General features: G+C 39.5%; 1 protein-coding gene across 4 annotated transcripts in view; it reads left to right on the top strand.

Annotated features, from left to right (window-relative positions):
- Positions 1 to 14: 14 nt before the first annotated feature.
- Positions 15 to 18,473, top strand: part of ATG2B (autophagy related 2B) — a 72,879-nt gene continuing 54,420 nt past the window's right edge. For 3 of the 4 annotated variants that reach the window (XM_060095673.1, XM_060095676.1, XM_060095674.1), the window contains exons 1-8: positions 15 to 629; positions 7,490 to 7,652; positions 11,312 to 11,464; positions 12,437 to 12,539; positions 13,214 to 13,376; positions 14,141 to 14,320; positions 16,429 to 16,525; positions 17,436 to 17,621. In XM_060095673.1, the coding sequence (XP_059951656.1) occupies positions 468 to 629; positions 7,490 to 7,652; positions 11,312 to 11,464; positions 12,437 to 12,539; positions 13,214 to 13,376; positions 14,141 to 14,320; positions 16,429 to 16,525; positions 17,436 to 17,621 (1,207 nt within the window). In that variant the 5' untranslated portion in view covers positions 15 to 467. The remainder of the gene's footprint in view (positions 630 to 7,489; positions 7,653 to 11,311; positions 11,465 to 12,436; positions 12,540 to 13,213; positions 13,377 to 14,140; positions 14,321 to 16,428; positions 16,526 to 17,435; positions 17,622 to 18,473) is intronic. The other variant, XM_060095677.1, reaches the window with a different exon arrangement.

Raw genomic sequence — 18,473 nt, forward strand, 5'->3', positions numbered from 1 at the left:
CCGCGCGCTGGAGTCCGTGTCTCGCTGACGCGCCGGTAGCGTCCCGCAGTCGGGAGCGCGCCCCGTGGATGACAACAAATTCGTCGCGCAGCGGCGGTGGAGGTGTCCGCCTCAGCCCCGGCCTCAGGCCCTGCCGTCTCCCCGCGTGATCTCTTGCATCCTCTCTCTGGGCCGACTAGGACCCCCTCGGAAGCCCCCGGGCTTGGGGTGACGGGGACTCCTCCGCGCCTTGTCCCCGCCAGGCCTAGCGCGAGCGGCGCGGCACAGGTGATGGGGTCTCCCTGAGGGATTCCCGGCCCCGAGCGGGCATGGAGGGGCCTCCCCGGGCTTAGGCTTCGCCGCGGCCTGGGCTCGCCGGCCGGGACCTGAGACGCCGCCTCAGCCACAGCATCGGCCTGGAGCCGGAGCCTGGACCCCCAGGCCAGAGCCGTCCGCAGCCCCCGCCGGCCCAGCTGCCAGCCCTCGTCATGCCTTGGCCGTTTTCGGAGTCCATCAAGAAGAGGGCCTGTCGGTACCTCCTGCAGAGGTACCTGGGCCACTTTCTGCAGGAGAAGCTGAGCCTGGAGCAGCTCAGTCTGGACCTGTACCAGGGCACCGGGTCCCTCGCCCAAGTTCCCTTGGACAAATGGGTAAGAGCTGCCGGCGGCCAGCCGGGAGGGACTCAGTCTTCTCTTTAGCGCGATTCGAACGAGTGTCATCTAAGATTGGTGACGTTCAGTCCCTCCCTGGGGGTTGTTTGGCTCCAGGATGGGGTAGTACTCCGAGAAATGTGTTCAAGTGTCGTGTAATCTGTTTCTAGCAAGTTTGCTCTCCCAAATCACGTGTTCAGAAACTTAACATAGGTAATGGAGTCTACCCTGTGGGAATCAGCGGCGCCAGTGGTTTGGGCGGGGGTGGGTGTCTGTGAATCTGGCTGAAAGGGGTCCACGGAAGGAGGTGATCAGTGCTGCCCCTTTGGGGAAGGACGGGTCGCGGGGTACTGTGCAAACAAGTCGTATTTCATGGGATGACACTCTGGAAAGATTAAGGATGAGGAGGACCTTTGGGGATGTCAGAATGCCTAGGTATTCATTTATTTACTTGGGGTTGGTTACTTGCACACCGCGGCCTCCGTACAGCGTTTGGCATCTGGAAGAAAGGTAGGTGAAGCCCTCCTCTGCCGGTTTGCCTGCTTTTGCTTGACTGTGTGTAGAAGGCCAGTCGGTGAATGGTAGTGTGGCTCTAATAGTGATGCTTGGTTGTGCCTGTTTGCTTCACGTGACAGATCGTAACAGCGGGTGTTGGAAAAGCGCTGAAGCTGGCAGCGTTCAGACATTTAAAAACCTGTTTTCCGCTTGTCATCCAGAGGTTGTGAGTTGACTCGTCTTAACAGGTGCTTCATGTATAGTTGAACCTGCATCTGTATGTTTTCAGTGCATAGTATTTTACTTCATGTGTATTCAGCCTTGAGTTTGGCAAGAATGGAGTGGCTCTCCCACTTCCCCCAACTCTTTATTTGTTCCACTAGAGTTTGCGGCTTACAGTTTGTGTTGGTTGTACCATTCTAAAGTATTACTATTCTGAAAACGTTCCAGCACGGTTTACGTTTAGGAAATCATCAATATAGGTAACTTTCCTGTGGTAGCTGGGCAACACAAAAGGAAAAATTTTTTTCTTGATTTAAGCTGTGTAAAAAGCTTGTGTTTTTTTTTTCTTTTATGTAAAAGTATTTTAACAGAGTAGTGACTTCTTTAGCCGTAGAAACCTGAGAAACTCAAATTATGGTGACACCTTACTATGACCCTTAAATTAATTTGTACTGGTGTAAATAAGCATGTAATTTTATCAGCAAGTGGATGACCTAAACTAGGGAGAGTACACAGGATAGTGGGAAAAGCCTTGGCTTGAGTAGCAGAAGGACCTAGTTCCAACCCAGGCTAGCACATGCTGCCACAGTTAGCCAAGTGACATTGGACATAGTAATTCACCAGAGTTCAGTAAACATTAATGGAGTATCCACTCCATGCCAGGCACTGTGTCAGGGTACTGCATTGCTGTAATTCTTACCAAAAGATAAGGATTCTGATGGGTATTTTAAAATTCATTGACCCATAAGTCTATCCTTTTGGTACAGTTATGAATAGACTGTCTTTAAGGAGGAGGGTTGGATATTTATTAACAGTCCTTTTTGGGTTGAATGACTTGGCTGCATTATTCTTTTTTAATTATTATTTATTTATTGAAGTGTAGTTGATTTACAATGTTGTGCGTATGCATTATTCTTTTTTTTAAATTAATTTATTTATTTTTGGCTGCATTGGGTCTTTGTTGCTGAGCGCGGGCTTTCTCTAGTTGTGGCGAGCGGGGGCTACTCTTCATTGTGGTGCGTGAGCTTTTCATTGTGGTGGCGTCTCTTGTTGCAGAGCATGGGCACGCGGCCTCAGTAGTTGTGGCTTGCCGGCTCTAGAGCGCAGGCTCAGTAGTTGTGGTGCACGGGCTTAATTGCTCCACGGCATGTGGGATCTTCCCGGACCAGGGCTCGAACCCGTGTCCCCTGCATTGGGAGGCAGATTCTTAACCACTGTGCCACCAGGGAAGCCCCTGCATTATTCTTTAATGACTTTTCACATTAACCCTATAAGGTGGGAATATTATTACTATTTTACAGATGGAGTTAAATAATTTGCCTCAAGTCACACAGCTAGCAAGTGGTATAGTGAGAATTCAAGTCTCACTCCTTAAGCCTTTTATTTCTTTATTAATCACATGGCTTCAAGCCAAGGAAAGAGCAGTTAATGTAACTGAGCATTTGTTTATTTCAGGCACTGTACTAGGCATGTCATTTACGAGGTTTTATTTAATCTTCATGGGAAATCAGAGGTGGTAATATTTCAGTTTTACAGTTTGACTTCAGGATCATTGGAAAAGTAACTTATGGTTGGACTTAATCTGAAGGTTATGTTTTGTTCTGCTTCTTGAAGGTGAGGGATATGCCCAGCCAAAATGATAATGTCAAATACAGTATCCACTAAACATAGGCTGTTGCTGGTTTCTTTATTTCATTATAGTGTGCTGTGTTTATGACTGAGATCAATCTTGGTGTGACGTTTAGATACAACTATTTAAACTTCTGATTGCAAATTCAGTTACTTTTGACATTTGATTTGAAGGACTTTCATGACAGATAAAAAGATACCTCACAAAGATTCATAGATCCAAACGGGAGAATCCTATTATTGACAACATTCCTAATGTTTCAATTCTCAGTCATCAATTATGCGCAGGATTGTGTTGAAATCGCCTGTGAGATTCCCTTCTTCCTTGATCTCAGTCAATTATTCTTGCTAATTAATTGGGACATGTAGCACTTTTATATATATATATATACATATATATATATATATATATATATGTATATATATATATGGTTAACTTTAAAACTCCTTTTAAAAAACTGTTTTAAGAAGACTTTAAATTTACTGAGATAATTTTTCATGTTTTCAAACCTTTGTAACCTGTGTAGATAACGACTTAAAAAAATAGTGTTTTTAATGGACATTTTTTTCAGCAACAAAATCATGTAACTGTGGAAACATTTCCAAATAAAATTTTTCAAAATGTCCTCTCCATAGTACAAAAATCCTTTGAAAAGCAGTGACTTTTCTCACTCATTAATAAAGTGGTATCTTTACTTTGAAAAGACAGATTAAGTGTGTTTTGTGTTTTGGAGTATACCTGCTAGGCAGCATGTACTACTGATAGCCATTTGTCATCACATAAAAGGCAGGCATATTTAAAATTCTAGTCTTTGTGAAGAAGAAAATTGCTTATTATCTTTAAATTCAACTCCTAAATGTTTGGTCATAAGAAAACCCAGGAAATCAGAAAGTTACTGTCATTTTCTGTCTCTCACAAAGATTCTACTGTTTAAAAGTCTGTTTTTCTTATGTAGACTGTATGCTCAAGTGTCAGTGCACTGAAATGGAACGTCCAACCAAAGGTACCACCCTTCCCACTGTGGAACTGCTAGTCTTCTCTTTGTTCCAGTCTGATGTATGGCCTGAGTGAGAGTGCAAATGCCCATTTGTACATGAAGTATAGTACAACTTTTAAATCTGTTTTATCTTTATTTGAATTCTTATGCCTGGGCTTAAACTAATAAGGATGTATTCTTTTCCTATTTAGTCTTACGGTATCAAAAAGAAGCGTATAACTTAATGTTTGCTTTTCTTCATCCTGCCAAGCACACCCTGAATCCCTAGTAGTGCTCATCATTGTACTAGGTAGGCAGTGTGGAAGACAAAGAACAATAACAAGCATTTATAGAGTGTTTACTTGGTACCAGGAACCATGTTGGTAGCTTTACACGTTATTTCGTTTACACTCACAATAACCTTAAACTGGTAGTATCACTATTTGATGGATGAGGAAATTGTGACTCAAGTTAAAAACTTGTCCAAAGCCACCCAGCTAGTAAGTGACCGAGCTACTGTGTTTTAAAAGACTATGTTTTAGAAGACTATTCTTCAAACATGTTTGCCCAGTTTTCTTTAAAAAATTTTTGAAATACTAACATATTCCTTGTACATTTTAAAATTGACTTTAAAATGTTTTCATTATAAGTTTAAATAGTTGTAAGGATAATGTAAATACTGATATAATAAAAATATAGTTTTTTTACCCAGTAAGATCTAAATACCTGCCATTATATATTTAAACATGCTTGAACAAGGTCACCATTAATAGTTGGAAATTTAACATTGTATGTTTTCCCATTGAACTCATATGTCCATCCAACTTCCTCTGCAAAATTTTATTGTAATTTGTATATCTTATGCTTACATCTTTTATTGATCATGCTGTCGTTTCTCTATAATAAAAACATGTAACTAAATTGAAATCGATCATACGAAAAATTTTTGTCACAATTCAACTTTCTTTTGCATTAAGTGAATATTTTCTGGTGTAACGTTTTAATTCCCATAATGATTTCTTCACTATTGATTCTTTTTTTTTGAGTTTTTAGTGGTTGCTCTAGGGCTTTTACCATATTGATCTTATCAGTATCTCCTTCACATAATCATTGGGTTTTAAGTGAATTTTTCCCCTGGATTGTTTTGTTATTACAATTTTAAGGGCAGTTGATCAAAACAATGTAAATATATTACACATTTGAATAACTAAACATAAAAACTTATTGGAAATATATTTATTGATGTTATGGGTGTGTTTCCCCCTCTTCCCTGATTTGCTCATGTGTCCATAGATGAAAATACTTACAACTAGAATTTGATAGGGTTCAGTATAAATTTCACTCTAAATTTTTAAAATTGTTACAAGCTTGAGAAACACTGCCGTCCTAAATAAGTAGATGAGAATTACAGGGATTTTGCAGTAGCAGTATCACGTAGTTCTTTGAATTTCTTTGAATGGCAATGCCAAAAATATGTATAAGGTGGGGAAAGACCAGAAAACTTATTGCTGGTCCTGCCTGAAGATTTTTATGTCCTAGGCAGTGCGTAAGGGAGGGTTCAGGAAGGGAAAAAGATATGCCATTTTTGACTCAGTGGGAGAAGGGAGACCGTACAAGGGAATATGGGAAAGGAGACCCAACATGATGCCACTGCTTTAAGTACCCTTCTCAGGAAGGTCCATTTTAGGAAAGAATATATTTGGAGATTGGGGATCTGGAATTTTATCCCTGAAAACCATCCATGCCCATGTACTCTTTAGGAAGTCTGTAGGATCGCACAAACACCATTGTGAAGAAAGCCTATTAAAATAGTAACTTCCAGTGACTTCGCTGGCGGTCCAGTGGTTAAGACTGTGCGCTTCCACTGCAGGGGGCGCGGGTCCCTGGTCGGGGAACTGAGATCCCGCGTGCTGTGGTGCAGCCGAAAAAAAAAAAAATCAAGGTAGTAACCTCCAGTGATAGAACGTGAGCCAGTCTAGATCTCAATGTTCAACGTTAGGTTTGTAGACAAAGAATTACAACACTACCCTTATGCAACATAGCATACAGGAAGCACATTACGTGTAGGCTGGCATTTAATAAATTTTTGTTATTTTAATTTAAAAAGTATATTGTCTCTCAAAAAAATCCATTTAATTCTTCTACTAACTGTATTTACATCCATCTGTCTTCCTTTTGTTGTAGTAAAACTTCACTGAAATTGCTGTCAGTGGGATCACCTATACCCTAAATGTCACTAAATTCAGTGGACATTTAAAAATCTCTGGCTTCTTGTTAGTTCTTGTTGCACTTGACCACTCTTTATGTTGTCTTTCCACAATTTTCTGGGGCAAGAGGCTCTCTTGATTTTCTTTCTACTTCTCTGTTTGCTTTTTTGTTTGTTTACTTTGCAGGTTCCTCTTTCTTAACTTGTTTCTTAAATGTTGGTGTTTATCAGGATTCTGTCCTAGGCCTCTTGTCTTTTTACTCTACATTAGTTCCCAAAGGCTGTCTCTGCTCACCTCTGTGGCTTCATTTACCCTCTGTGTTTATAAAGCCCTTCTGTATTACAAGCCCAGATGGCTCTCCTAGCTCTAGACCTCCTAGACATCTCCACCTTGATGTCTGCTCAGCTATTCTCTTTGGAACTGAATTCCTCACCTTCCCCTTCCCCTGTCGCAGTAAATGGCACCCCGTCTAAGCCGTTGCCCAAGCCAGTAACCTGCGAGTCGTTCTTCATTCCTTCTTGTCTTTACCCCTCATGATGCCAGTTAATTCTACTTCCTAATATATTACAAAAATCCATCTTCCTCTAGCTTTCCTCATTGTCACTATCCTTGCCAAACCAAACTTTAGTTTCTCTTCCTTATAACGTGCTTTCTGCTTGAGTTTTGCTTTCCTCCGATACATGCTGTACATGACAGCAGGAGTGGCTCACTACAAGTTCTATCCCCATCATGGCGCGCTTGCTTAAAATCTTTCACTGGCTTCACATTGCCCTTGAGATAAATTTCAGACTCTTTAACATTAATTACAAGGCTTTTTGGATCCCATTCACCCTTATCTATGTAGCCTTATCTCTGGCTCATCACCCTGGCACGCTACAGGAAAGCCTAAAGCAGCTTTTTCCACACCTGCCCCCCACCCCACCCAAAACTCTTACATCTCAAATATGTGTGCTTGTACACTCTGACGTCTGCCTTCTACATGGTATTGTCTCTCTATGGACCACTGTGTCCAATTAACTCCTCAGCCTTCTGGTCTCAGCTTTAAATAGCACTTCCTCAGGTGGCCTGCCTTGTATCTCTAGGTTAGGTTCAAATAGTACAGCGTATTTCCTCTGTCATGCAGCTTATCCCACTTTAGTTAAATGTGTCTTTTGTGGTAAGCTGTTTTGTCCGCTTAGTGAGGGGCAGGACTCACCCTTATCTTGGTCTCTGCTTTCTTTATCCTTAGAGCCTGACACATGTACGAGCATATTTAGCATCTCTGAATAAGTTAACAATTTTAAGTTCTTGTTCTTGTGATTTCAGAATGCACTTTTTTTTTTGTCTTTAGTGTCTCAATGAGATCCTGGAGTCAGCAGATGCGCCTTTAGAAGTCACTGAAGGATTCATACAGTCAATTTCTCTGTCCGTTCCATGGGGCTCCTTGCTGCAGGATAACTGTGCACTGGAAGTGAAAGGGTTAGAACTGGTCTTCCGACCGAGACCTCGCCTAGGTAGGCGTATATTATGTGTTTCTGTTTGTTTCTATTTTTAATTTTCAGAGATTGGGAAAGTAACCTAATTGCGTTAAATTCAGTATTAATTTGACATTGTATTTGTGAGATTTTCAGTAGATAAAATATTAGGGCATGGTCCATGTGGGGGGCATGTGACTGTATCTTCAGAGTTATTTCTGTCTCTATTTACCTACAGGAACTTTAGTATATAGATGATTGGTTTAATTGTTTGTTACCAATTATCTAAAGTGACTTATGCTTTTTTTTTTACTTGAAGTATAGTTGATTTACAATGCTTCAGGTGTACAGCAAAGTGATTGTTATACATATTTATATGTTTATATGTATATATGTTATGGTTCAAATTCTTTTTCCATTATCAGTTATTACCCAATACTGAATAAAAAGTGACTTATGTTTTAAAGATTCAAAGTATTGTGACAGAAAGCAAGGAAGTGCTCAAAGATTGATGGAGAAATGTTAAAGGACACAGGATTGGGCTTGAAGGGGCTCCCATTGGCCAAATCTGGAAAACTTGAGCATCAAAAAGGATAATGAAAATAATGGATTATAACACACTAAATAAAAAAAAACCCTGAGTCCATGTCAATACAAATAAGTAAATAAGTATGTAAAGGGGGCAAGGAGAAGGGAAAGCTCTTCATTGCTACTACTTATAAACATAAAAAAAATGATAGAATGTCCCCATGTTTTCAGCCACCACAGTAAAAATTAATGGTATCAAGATCGTCAATGAATGCTGATACCATTCAGTGAAGGGTTGTTGAAAAACTGGACATTTTAGACAGTATCAGAATATCTCCCACTGTTTACATATTATTTGCAGAGGGAAAAAGTTTCTTTTACAGTGCAGAAAATTGACAGTCACCACCATAAACTGAGTGATCAAGCTTAACCTCATCCAAAATGGGTTAAACTGACATCATGTGTGTCCTGACTGAGGGACTGAGAAAGAGGTGATCACTTATGTATTATTCCTGCTAAAAGTGCTTAATCTGAATCAAATCACGAGGAAGCAGTCAGACAAATCCAAAATAAGGGAACTTCTATAAACTAACTGGTTGGTACTGTTAAAAAAATGTCGGTGTCATGAAAGACAATGAAGGTGGAGGAACTGTTCAGATCAAAGGAGACTAAAGACACGAATAACTAATTGCAGCACATAATTCTCTTTCTCTCTCTTTCTTTCCTATGAAGGGTGTTATTGAGGTAGCTGGGGAAATTTGGGTGTTGAATGTATGTAAGATATTTTGTCAATGTTACATTGCTTGGGTGTGTTAATGGTATTGAGCTTTTGCAGGAGACTGGTCCTGTTCTTAGGAGTTAGATGCTGAAGTCATTAGGAGTGAGTGCTATGATGTCTGCAGTTTACCTTCACATAGTTCAGTGAAAGTTTGAGAGTGTGTATGTAATCTTTTTTTTTTTTCCTGGCTGCACTGGTTCTTTGTTGCGGTGTGTGGGCTCTTCGTTGCAGCGCATGGACTTCTCTAGGTGTGGCGTGCGGGCTCAGTAGTTGCGGCGTACGGACTCTCTGGGTGTGGCACGTGGGCTTAGTTGCCCCGCAGCATATGGGATCTTAGTTCCCCGACCAGGGATTGAGCCCACATCCCCTGCATTGGAAGGCGGATTCTTAACCACTGGACCACGAGGGAAGTCTCAGTGTGTGTGTAATCTTGATGAATCTAGGTGTAGGGTATGCAGGTGTTCATTGTACACCTCTTTCTTAGGATTGAAATTTTTCAGAAGAAAACTTTGGGAAGGAAAAGATTTAAAGTAGTAGCAAGTCATTGTTTACAAATATATGCGTGTGGTAGCTTTAATTACACATACGATGTTTTCTGATTTATCAAACGTGTACTGTGCTTCTTGCATGCCAGATACTGTTCTGGGTGGTTTACAAGTACTATCCTCACAGTAGCTCTTTGACATAGATACTTTTAATTATCCCCATTTTGCCGAATAGGAAATTGAAACATAAATACTAGGTTTAATAACTTGTCCAAGGTTATAGCTAATTAAATGGAAAAGATGGGATCTGGATCTAGGCAGTCTAGTTCTGGAGCCCCTATTCTTAACCACTGTGCTATGTTGTATCTTGGATTGTCTGCTGCAGAGAGTGTGTGTTTATGTATAAGCTAGTAAAGTCATGATGGTGAATCATCTTAAATTATGAACTTAAATTCTTTCAGTGACAAGTGATGTTTGTAAAGATATATTTGAAGAATTATGATGCCAAATGCTGCCTGAAACACCAACGTTTAAGTTATGCTTAGTAAAATTTAGTATCTGTATTTTTAAAATTGGTAATCTATGCATGGAAATTCTTAATAATCTGGTATTTAATTAACAAGAATATTTTATATTTTAACCAAGCTGAGTAGATATAGTAATACTTTACTAAGGAAAGTCAAATATTCTCCCCTTATTTTTTTTAAAAATTTATTTATTTATTATTATTATTATTTTGCGGTACGCAGGCCTCTCACTGTTGTGCCCTCTCCCGTTGCGGAGCACAGGCTCTGGATGCGCAGGCTCAGCGGCCATGGCTCACAGGCCTAGCCACTCCGCGGCATGTGGGATCTTCCCAGACCGGGGCACGAACCCGCGTCCCCTGCGTCGGCAGGCAGACTCTCAACCACTGCACCACCAGGGAAGCCCCTTCTCCCCTTATTTTAAAAATATTTCATTAAAAGGACTTTTAATTTTAGAAGACAATGATTCTAGTAATCTCTGTCAGTTTGTTTTGAATCACATAAGGAAGTGTGGTGGAATTCTCTCCTAAGGGAGGATCTGGAAAGGACTCTTCACAGTTCATGTGTTCCTTCTCCAAGGATGCTCTCCTGTTTTATCTACATTTATAGTAACCTTCTAAAGCCTAGGTCAACTGCTATCTCTACTTGCCCGTGAATTCCCTCAGCTAGAAGATTTAGCCTCTTGTCTTAGTTATCATAATATTTTCTGTTGACACTCAGTAGTTGGCTATTACTTCTTCTTAATTTTATCTCATTTCTTGTACTATCTTGTAGTCTCTTTGAGGGCAGAATTAATAATTATTTTGTTTTTCTTTCTTTTATAGCAGGGTCAGCTAACTATGGCCTGCACACCAAATCTGGTCTGTCATCTGTTTCTGTAAATAAATTTTTATTGGAACATCACCATATATACATTTCATTCATTCATTCATTCTCTCTGGCTGCTTTTGTACTAGAGTGAGACGGTTGAGTAGTTGTGATAGAGACCATATGGCCCACAAAGCCTAAAATATTCACTGTCTGACCCTTTGCAGGAATTTTGTTGACCCCTGCTCTACAGTATTTTGAACAATACCGCTCATATAAAATATCCATTAAATACTTGAATGAATATGTGAATTAATATTTGTCAGATATATATCATGTAATGAGAACATGTGTCTCTGGACTTTTTTCTGTGATTTTTTTTTTCCTTCTTAGTTATTATAAGGTGATGTTTAAATCTCAGGAGTAATTTCTAGACTATGGTATCCCTGGGTGACACCATGATGCTGAATATCTCTTGGAGGATTAAGAATTTATCTGTTTGAAATGTGTGATTTTAAGAAATGGCTTTGTTGTAACTGTGAGAAGTTATTTAGGATTTATCTATATTTTCTGCAGCAACTGGTTCTGAGCCTATGTATTGGTCAAGTTTCATGACCAGCAGTATGCAATTGGCAAAAGAATGTCTTAGCCAGAAACTAACAGATGAACAAGGAGAAGGATCCCAGCCTTTTGAAGGACTTGAAAAGTTTGCTGAAACCATTGAAACAGGTTTGGCATTATTGAGTATTTTCAAAAATTTTAGATTTTACTTAGTAGTAAGCCTTGTATAAGGAAAACTCATTTGAGTGATTTTAAAAGAATTGTTATTCTTACTTCAGAACTTTAGAATTGAGGTTATTTTAAAAATTGTACAGTAAATCCCCCACATACAAACCTTCAAGTTGCGAACTTTCAAAGATGTGAACGTGCGTTCACATGTCCAATCACGTGTTAGTTCACGTGTCTGGTGTACATTGTCATGTGTGTGCATCCTCTTCAAGTGGTTGTGCTTTTATGTACTTTACTGCACAGTACTATATAGAGTACAGTAATACAGTATCTTTATTTCAAGCCCAGGATGTCTAGAAGCAAGCATAAAAACAGCAGTGATGTAGCTGGTACTACCACCAGCCCCTGTATGCCAGCTGTTGTGCTGGACTACTGTACTTTTCAAAGGTACTGTACTGTAAGGTTAAAAATGTTTTCTTTATTTTTTGTGTTTGTTTTTTTATGTATTATTTGTGTGAAAAGTATTATAAACCTATTACAGTACAGTACTATATAGCCGACTGTGTTAGTTGGGTACCTAGGCTAACTTCGCTGGACTTAGGAAAAAATTGGACTTGCTCTCGGAACGGAATTCGTTCATATGTAGGGGACTTACTGTATTCAGTTAAATTTCATGTTCTTTTTTACCCTAGTTTCTCCTCTGTTTATTTTATTATGCTTGCATAATGAAGGAATTAGAATTCAACAGATAGTGTTAGTCATTGCCCCAGGTTGAGATGTTACATGGGTAAGTGCTCAGCAAGGCAAAATATTTATTACAAATCTCAAGATTTGGGGATTTTTTTTAAGGAAAGAAATTCAACTTTTATTTTGTAAGTGCTTATTAAACTAACTTAGTATTTATTCCTTTCATTAGAAGTTTTTATTTAGTATACACATGGTCTCATGTTGACGGTTACCTGTTTACTCTAGTACTAAGAAGAGTAAAAGTCACTTTTATAGACACTGTCTTGAGAATTGAACATGTGCCAGAAAATTCCAAAACTGGAACTGCAGTTGAAATTCGAATAGAAAGGTAAGACTTCTTATATCTGAAAGCAAATTACCCTGTTCTTTTCTTTGTAAATAATAAAATCTGCTTCCTACAGTAAGGCAAAAAGAAAAAAAAGCAATTCTTTAAAATACCTTAATGTAAATAAATTGAAATGCAAAATACAGTTGTCAGTTTAAGAAGAATAAAGTATTTGACATGAAAACTGTATGATGTGACAATGGATAAACCAGTATTGTAGAGCTATACTGTAAAAAATTTCTAAAATCTCATGCATTTAGCACAACAGTATTTAAGCTGAAGATGAGTCGTAAGGACTCATAGAATAGTTACAGGAATTCAAGAAATGTCATGTCAGACTTGTGACTTGGAGCCAAATGCTGTCTCACTGTTAACCAAGAGATGTTTGTGAGGGCGCACAGGAGTTGTTTTCCTTGAAGCTAACTTTAGGAAGTTACTAATTGTTTCCCCCAAATTTAGGAGCCTCAAAACGTTACTTTCTTGGGCTTAATGTCTCTTCATGAAAATATTTACTGTAGTAAAGCATGGTAATGCTGACCCACCTTTTAGATATATTCTAAGAAGAGCTAACGCTTGAAAAATTCCTTTAACTTCAACAGCTATGTGCATTTCTTATAACTGCAAGTAGGTTTTCCTAGGAGTTTTATGCAAATGCTCTTTTTGTTTTTAACTTTCAGAACCATGTACTGTGATGAAACTGCTGACGAGTCCTCAGGAATTAATGTACATCAACCCACAGCTTTTGCCCACAAGTTACTTCAGCTCTCTGGAGTGTCTCTCTTCTGGGATGAGTTTTCTGCATCAGCAAAATCTTCCCCAGTTTGTTCAACTGCACCAGTGGTAAGGAAAACAAAACAAAAAACCAAAAAACCAAGATCATAGATTTTTGAAAGGTTTACATGAGGGTTATTAAAATTTCCTAGGATATGTAATATGTACTAATAGGTTTCCATCTGCTGTGAGAGTTAACACAGATATTCAGTAATGGGGGCATATGTTTTGGAGATTTAAGAATCCTCACATTTATAATTACTGCCATTTCTGCCAGTCTGCTATGTTTTACTTTGATAGAGAAACACTGGATTCTATGTCTTAGAGGGAAATGATATATTAACACCTAATACCCTTTTTACAGTAAAAACAGGAAATCAAGTAATGTTCACATTTACCTTACATGCTGAATGTATTGCTGAAAATGTATCTTACAAGTCATATCTTAAAGAAGTTTTATAATTAAGGAGCTCTTTGTTAATCCCTTCTAAGAGTGGAGAGTCCTTTTATGAATTAGTCACTCCATGATTTATCTTTTACTTTATTTCACAAATCTTATTTTCTTAATGATAGAATGTCTATTAAATTTTCTTATTATGGAACTTGAACAGAGACTGTGCTTTATTCATAAAGTCCTTTTCCATGATTTGCCTTTATTAAGGTACTGTGCTATTTCATGGTAGATCTACAATACTGGTTTATCCATTGTCACATCATACAGTTTTCATGTCAAATACTTTATTCTTCTTAAACTGACAACTGTATTTTGCATTTCAATTTATTTACATAAGGTATTTTAAAGAATTGCTTTTTTTCTTATTGCCTTACTGTAGGAAGCTGAGCCAAAGCTGTCCCCTAGCTGGAGTCCCAGAATTGTGTATGAGCCACACCCACAACTAACTAGGAGTTTGCCAGAAGCAGCACCCTCTGACCCGGTGCAGATTGGAGGGCTAGTCGGTAGTTTGGGGTTGAGTCTCACATTGAAACAGAATGAGGTACTTCCTGGAGCTAAGGTAAGTATTTGTTTTATTTTCTGTAGATAAAAACATAAGGAAGCCACAGGCATCCTTTACTCTGTGCGGGGACCCACTGATTGGTTGCTGTAAATTACCCTGTGACGAGGGGGCCACGGTCTTGGAGTCAGCGTTTTTACTCTCAGCTGGTGCTTCTGTCTGTAGGTGACAGAGTTCGGGTGAAGACGGGCTTTCTGCCCATCTGCTGCAGCTCAGGATTTGAAGCTGTCTCCTACGCTTAACTTTCCCCCACTTTCAGAAACATTCATTAGTTCAGATAACTAGGAATGTCTTAAAGAATCTCTATCGTCATCAAATGATAAAGTTGAAGGAGAGATGGGGAAAGGAAGTTGACTGAAGGGAATGTTTAATTACATGTATGTAAAACTATCCACCTATGTGTATTTTGAATGGAATGTCCGTTTTTATAATATTTATGAAAAGAGATTGATTTTTTTCATGATGTCTCATAGCTTTTTGAAGACAGTGTAAAGACAACCGTACTCATTTCTTAGGGGACAATATCGAACAGTCTGGAGAATCAGGAAACTTGCATGTGTTTAGTCAGTTAAAAAACTTGCATGTATTTAGTCAGTTAATAATCTGTGTAAAATGGAGTTAGAGAAGATATCAGGGTTTATTCATTTGTATATTCACTTATCTAACTAGCTCTAGACATTTGAGTGACTACTGTATGCCAGACCCGATACAAGTTCTTGGGACAGATGCAGAGATGAATGGAATGCAATCTTTGTCTTAATAAGAGATAAAATAAGGGCATAGACATGGCTGTGGGAATGTGGAAGAGGGAGCCACTGAGTACACGTGAACATACATAGAAAGGTTTTAAGTTCAGCATATAATCAAAAAGAGATCTTCCCACTGTCCCCAGCCTTAACTCCTTGTTGATTTATGGCCTGGGATGTCAGCAGTCAGTAAGGAGGCCCATGAAACCAGCACTCCACGGGTCAGCTTAGCTTAAAATCCTGGCTCTGGCTCTGTTAGATGGCCTTGCGCAAATGACTTAATCTTTGTGAACTGTTTTCTCATCTGTAAGACAGGAACAGTACTAAGAATTAGAGGAAATAAAAGCATCTAACACAGTGCCCCAGTACGCAAAAAAAAAAGTTGGTAATAATGATTATTATTATTATTGGAGAATGTATTATTTTATTAGTTAGATCATGGAAATTTCTCAAAGTCACTCTGTGATTTATTTTATTTTTTGTTCTTACAATCAGAACAAATTTGTTTTTCGCCTGGGAAAGATGCCATTTCCCAAATATAAGTATTTTCTTAATTGAATTATTTTTAAATTGTAAAATGGCATAAAGATAATAGGAGTCCGTGTTAACATTAGAAATAAGAGGAGGTGAATGAAAAGTAAGGCGAGCATATTCAACTTTCCAGAATGCGATGCAGAGAACAGGGTAATTGCTTTTGTCAGAGTATACTCCAAAAGAATCAGGGTGAGAGTGGGATCGGGCTTTTATTTCTAGAAGGAAAAATGGACAGGGAGTTGGGAAAGAGAAGGGAATTCCACATAAGCCCCCTCTTTCTGCTGTGGCCCCATGCCCAGTGGAGAGTGGGCTTTGTGGAGCACAGAGGGCATTCACAGGGACACACTGTTGATAGAGAAGGTCCTTGCATGTTCTACAAAGGAGTGTGATCTGTGAGCAAACTTATGAAAGACAACTTTATTTGCTCTTGGTTTGAATCAAGCTTTAAAGATTATGATTTGAGTCTTTTGAAATCATGACGGGAATGATTACTCTGTTACTGCTATAGATATTCTTTCTTGGAGACTGTATCTTAAGGCCTCCTCAAATACCTTAAATACTCAGAAAACTCAGAGAGACACAAAGTATGACATTGGACTTGCCAACATGGAATTTCTCAGGAGGATTTTCCTCCTTAAAACAACAGTTGTTGGCCTTATATCTTTTCATTTAGATTGTGTGGATTAGTAGAGAGAATCTTAGGTAAAGGAATCCAAGGCTAAATGATCAGTATTCCTCTTAGTGCATTAAAATGTACTGGGATTTGTCATGATGAGTTTATAAAGAGTATTCATCCTGAGTAGTTTTCTTTCTTTTTTTTTTTTCAAGTTGGATATTGATGGACAGATAGACTCTATACATCTATTCCTGTCGCCAAGGCAGGTGCACTTGCTTTTGGATATGTTAGCAGCTATTGCTGGACCAGGCAAGTATAACTCTGTTATTATTTCTAATTCTTTAAAACGTTTTAGCTAAAATATATAGCATACAAATAGGAAATTGTATTGCTATATAGGAAATGTGTGAACTTAAAGCTGTATTGTAGGGACTTCCCTGGTGGCACAGTGGTTAAGATTCCGCCTGCCAATGCAGGGGACATGGGTTCGATCCCTGGTCTGGGAAGATCCCACAAGCACGGAGCAACTAAGCCTGTGCACCGCAACTACTGAGCCTGCGTGCTGCAACTACTGAAGCCCACGCACTCTAGGGCCTGCATGCTGAAACTACTGAGCCCGCGTGCTGCAACTGTTGAAGCCCGCATGCCTGGAGCCCGTGCTCCGCAACAAAAGAAGCCACCGCAATGAGAAGCCCACGCACTGCAATGAAGAGTAGCCCCTGCTCGCTGCAACTAGAGAAAGCCCGTGCACGGCAACGAAGACCCAATGCAGCCAAAAAAAAAAAAAAAAGAGCTGTAATGTATTGTAAATAAGAATCCTCAATAGTTAAATTTGATTGGATCTTTCAAATTGTATTAGCATGGCACAAATTGAAGTTCAGATTCCTTGTATCATATACATAACATTTTCAGAACTGACTGGCTTACTTCCTTGGTTGGGGGTAGTACTTCATACAACTGAGAAGGTGTAATTCTTAAACACATTAAATAGCACGCACTTAAAATTTTTAATGACTTATCTATCAGAGATCAGAACTTCTGATTCCTAGCTAGCTGCTAAGAGCTATTGCTTAGATCTCCGGTTAATATTAAATAGTGGTGGTTTCGCACTGACTGTGGTACTAAGTTGCCATTGATATTGGATAAGTGGGTTGGGAGAGAAATGATTAATTAACTCCAAGTTTAATTACTGTTTTGCTTTCCTTTTGTATACTTGTAGAAAATTCAAGCAAAATCGGGTTAGCTAATAAAGACAGAAAAAATCGACCCATGCAGCAAGAAGATGAATATCGAATTCAAATGGAATTAAACCGGTATTATTTGAGGAAAGATTCCCTCTCTGCGGGTGTATCCTCAGAGCAAAGCTTTTATGAGACAGAAACAGCTCGTACACCTTCTAGCCGGGGTAAGCAACTCAAAAAGTTGACTTCAGGGCTTCCCTGGTGGCGCAGTGGTTGAGAATCTGCCTGCTAATGCAGGGGACACGGGTTCGAGCCCTGGTCTGGGAGGATCCCACATGCCGCAGAGCAACTAGGCCCGTGAGCCACAAGTACTGAGCCTGTGCGCCTGGAGCCTGTGCCCCTCAACAAGAGAGACCGCGATGGTGAGAGGCCTGCGCACCGTGATGAAGAGTGGCCCCCGCTTGCCACAGCTAGAGAAAGCCCTCGCACAGAAACGAAGACCCAACACAGCAAAGATAAATTAATTAATTAATAAACTCCTACCCCCAACATCTTCTTTAAAAAAAAAAAAAAAAAAAAAGTTGACTTCAGAATCATACATTATCATCATAGAGCAAGGTAAACTTAATTTTGGCTGCTGTAAAATGGAGTTTAGTAATGAAAAAGCTGAAGATCCAAGAAGGTTTAAATTTATAAGTTGATCTAACCACAGCCTTACAGTGGTGCACTGGCACACATGTGCTGCAGTATCTCTTATTTTATTTTTTTGCGGTACGCGGGCCTCTCACTGCTGTGGCCTCTCCCGTTGCGGAGCACAGGCTCCGGATGCACAGGCTCAGCGGCCATGGCTCACAGGCCCAGCTGCTCCATGGCATGTGGGACCTTCCTGGACCGGGGCACGAACCCGTGTCCCCTGCATCGGCAGGTGAACTCTCAACCACTGCGCCACCAGGGAAGCCCCAGTATTCCTTTTGATTGTATAGTTTTGTTTTGTAAATCATGATTTATTCTAAGGAAAGTCAATTAAAAATGTGGATTTACACGGAAGATAAATTGGGGGTAATTATTCATTTTGT

This window comes from Mesoplodon densirostris, chromosome 4 (assembly GCF_025265405.1).
Source record: "Mesoplodon densirostris isolate mMesDen1 chromosome 4, mMesDen1 primary haplotype, whole genome shotgun sequence".
NCBI classification, from domain to species: Eukaryota; Metazoa; Chordata; class Mammalia; order Artiodactyla; family Ziphiidae; genus Mesoplodon; species Mesoplodon densirostris.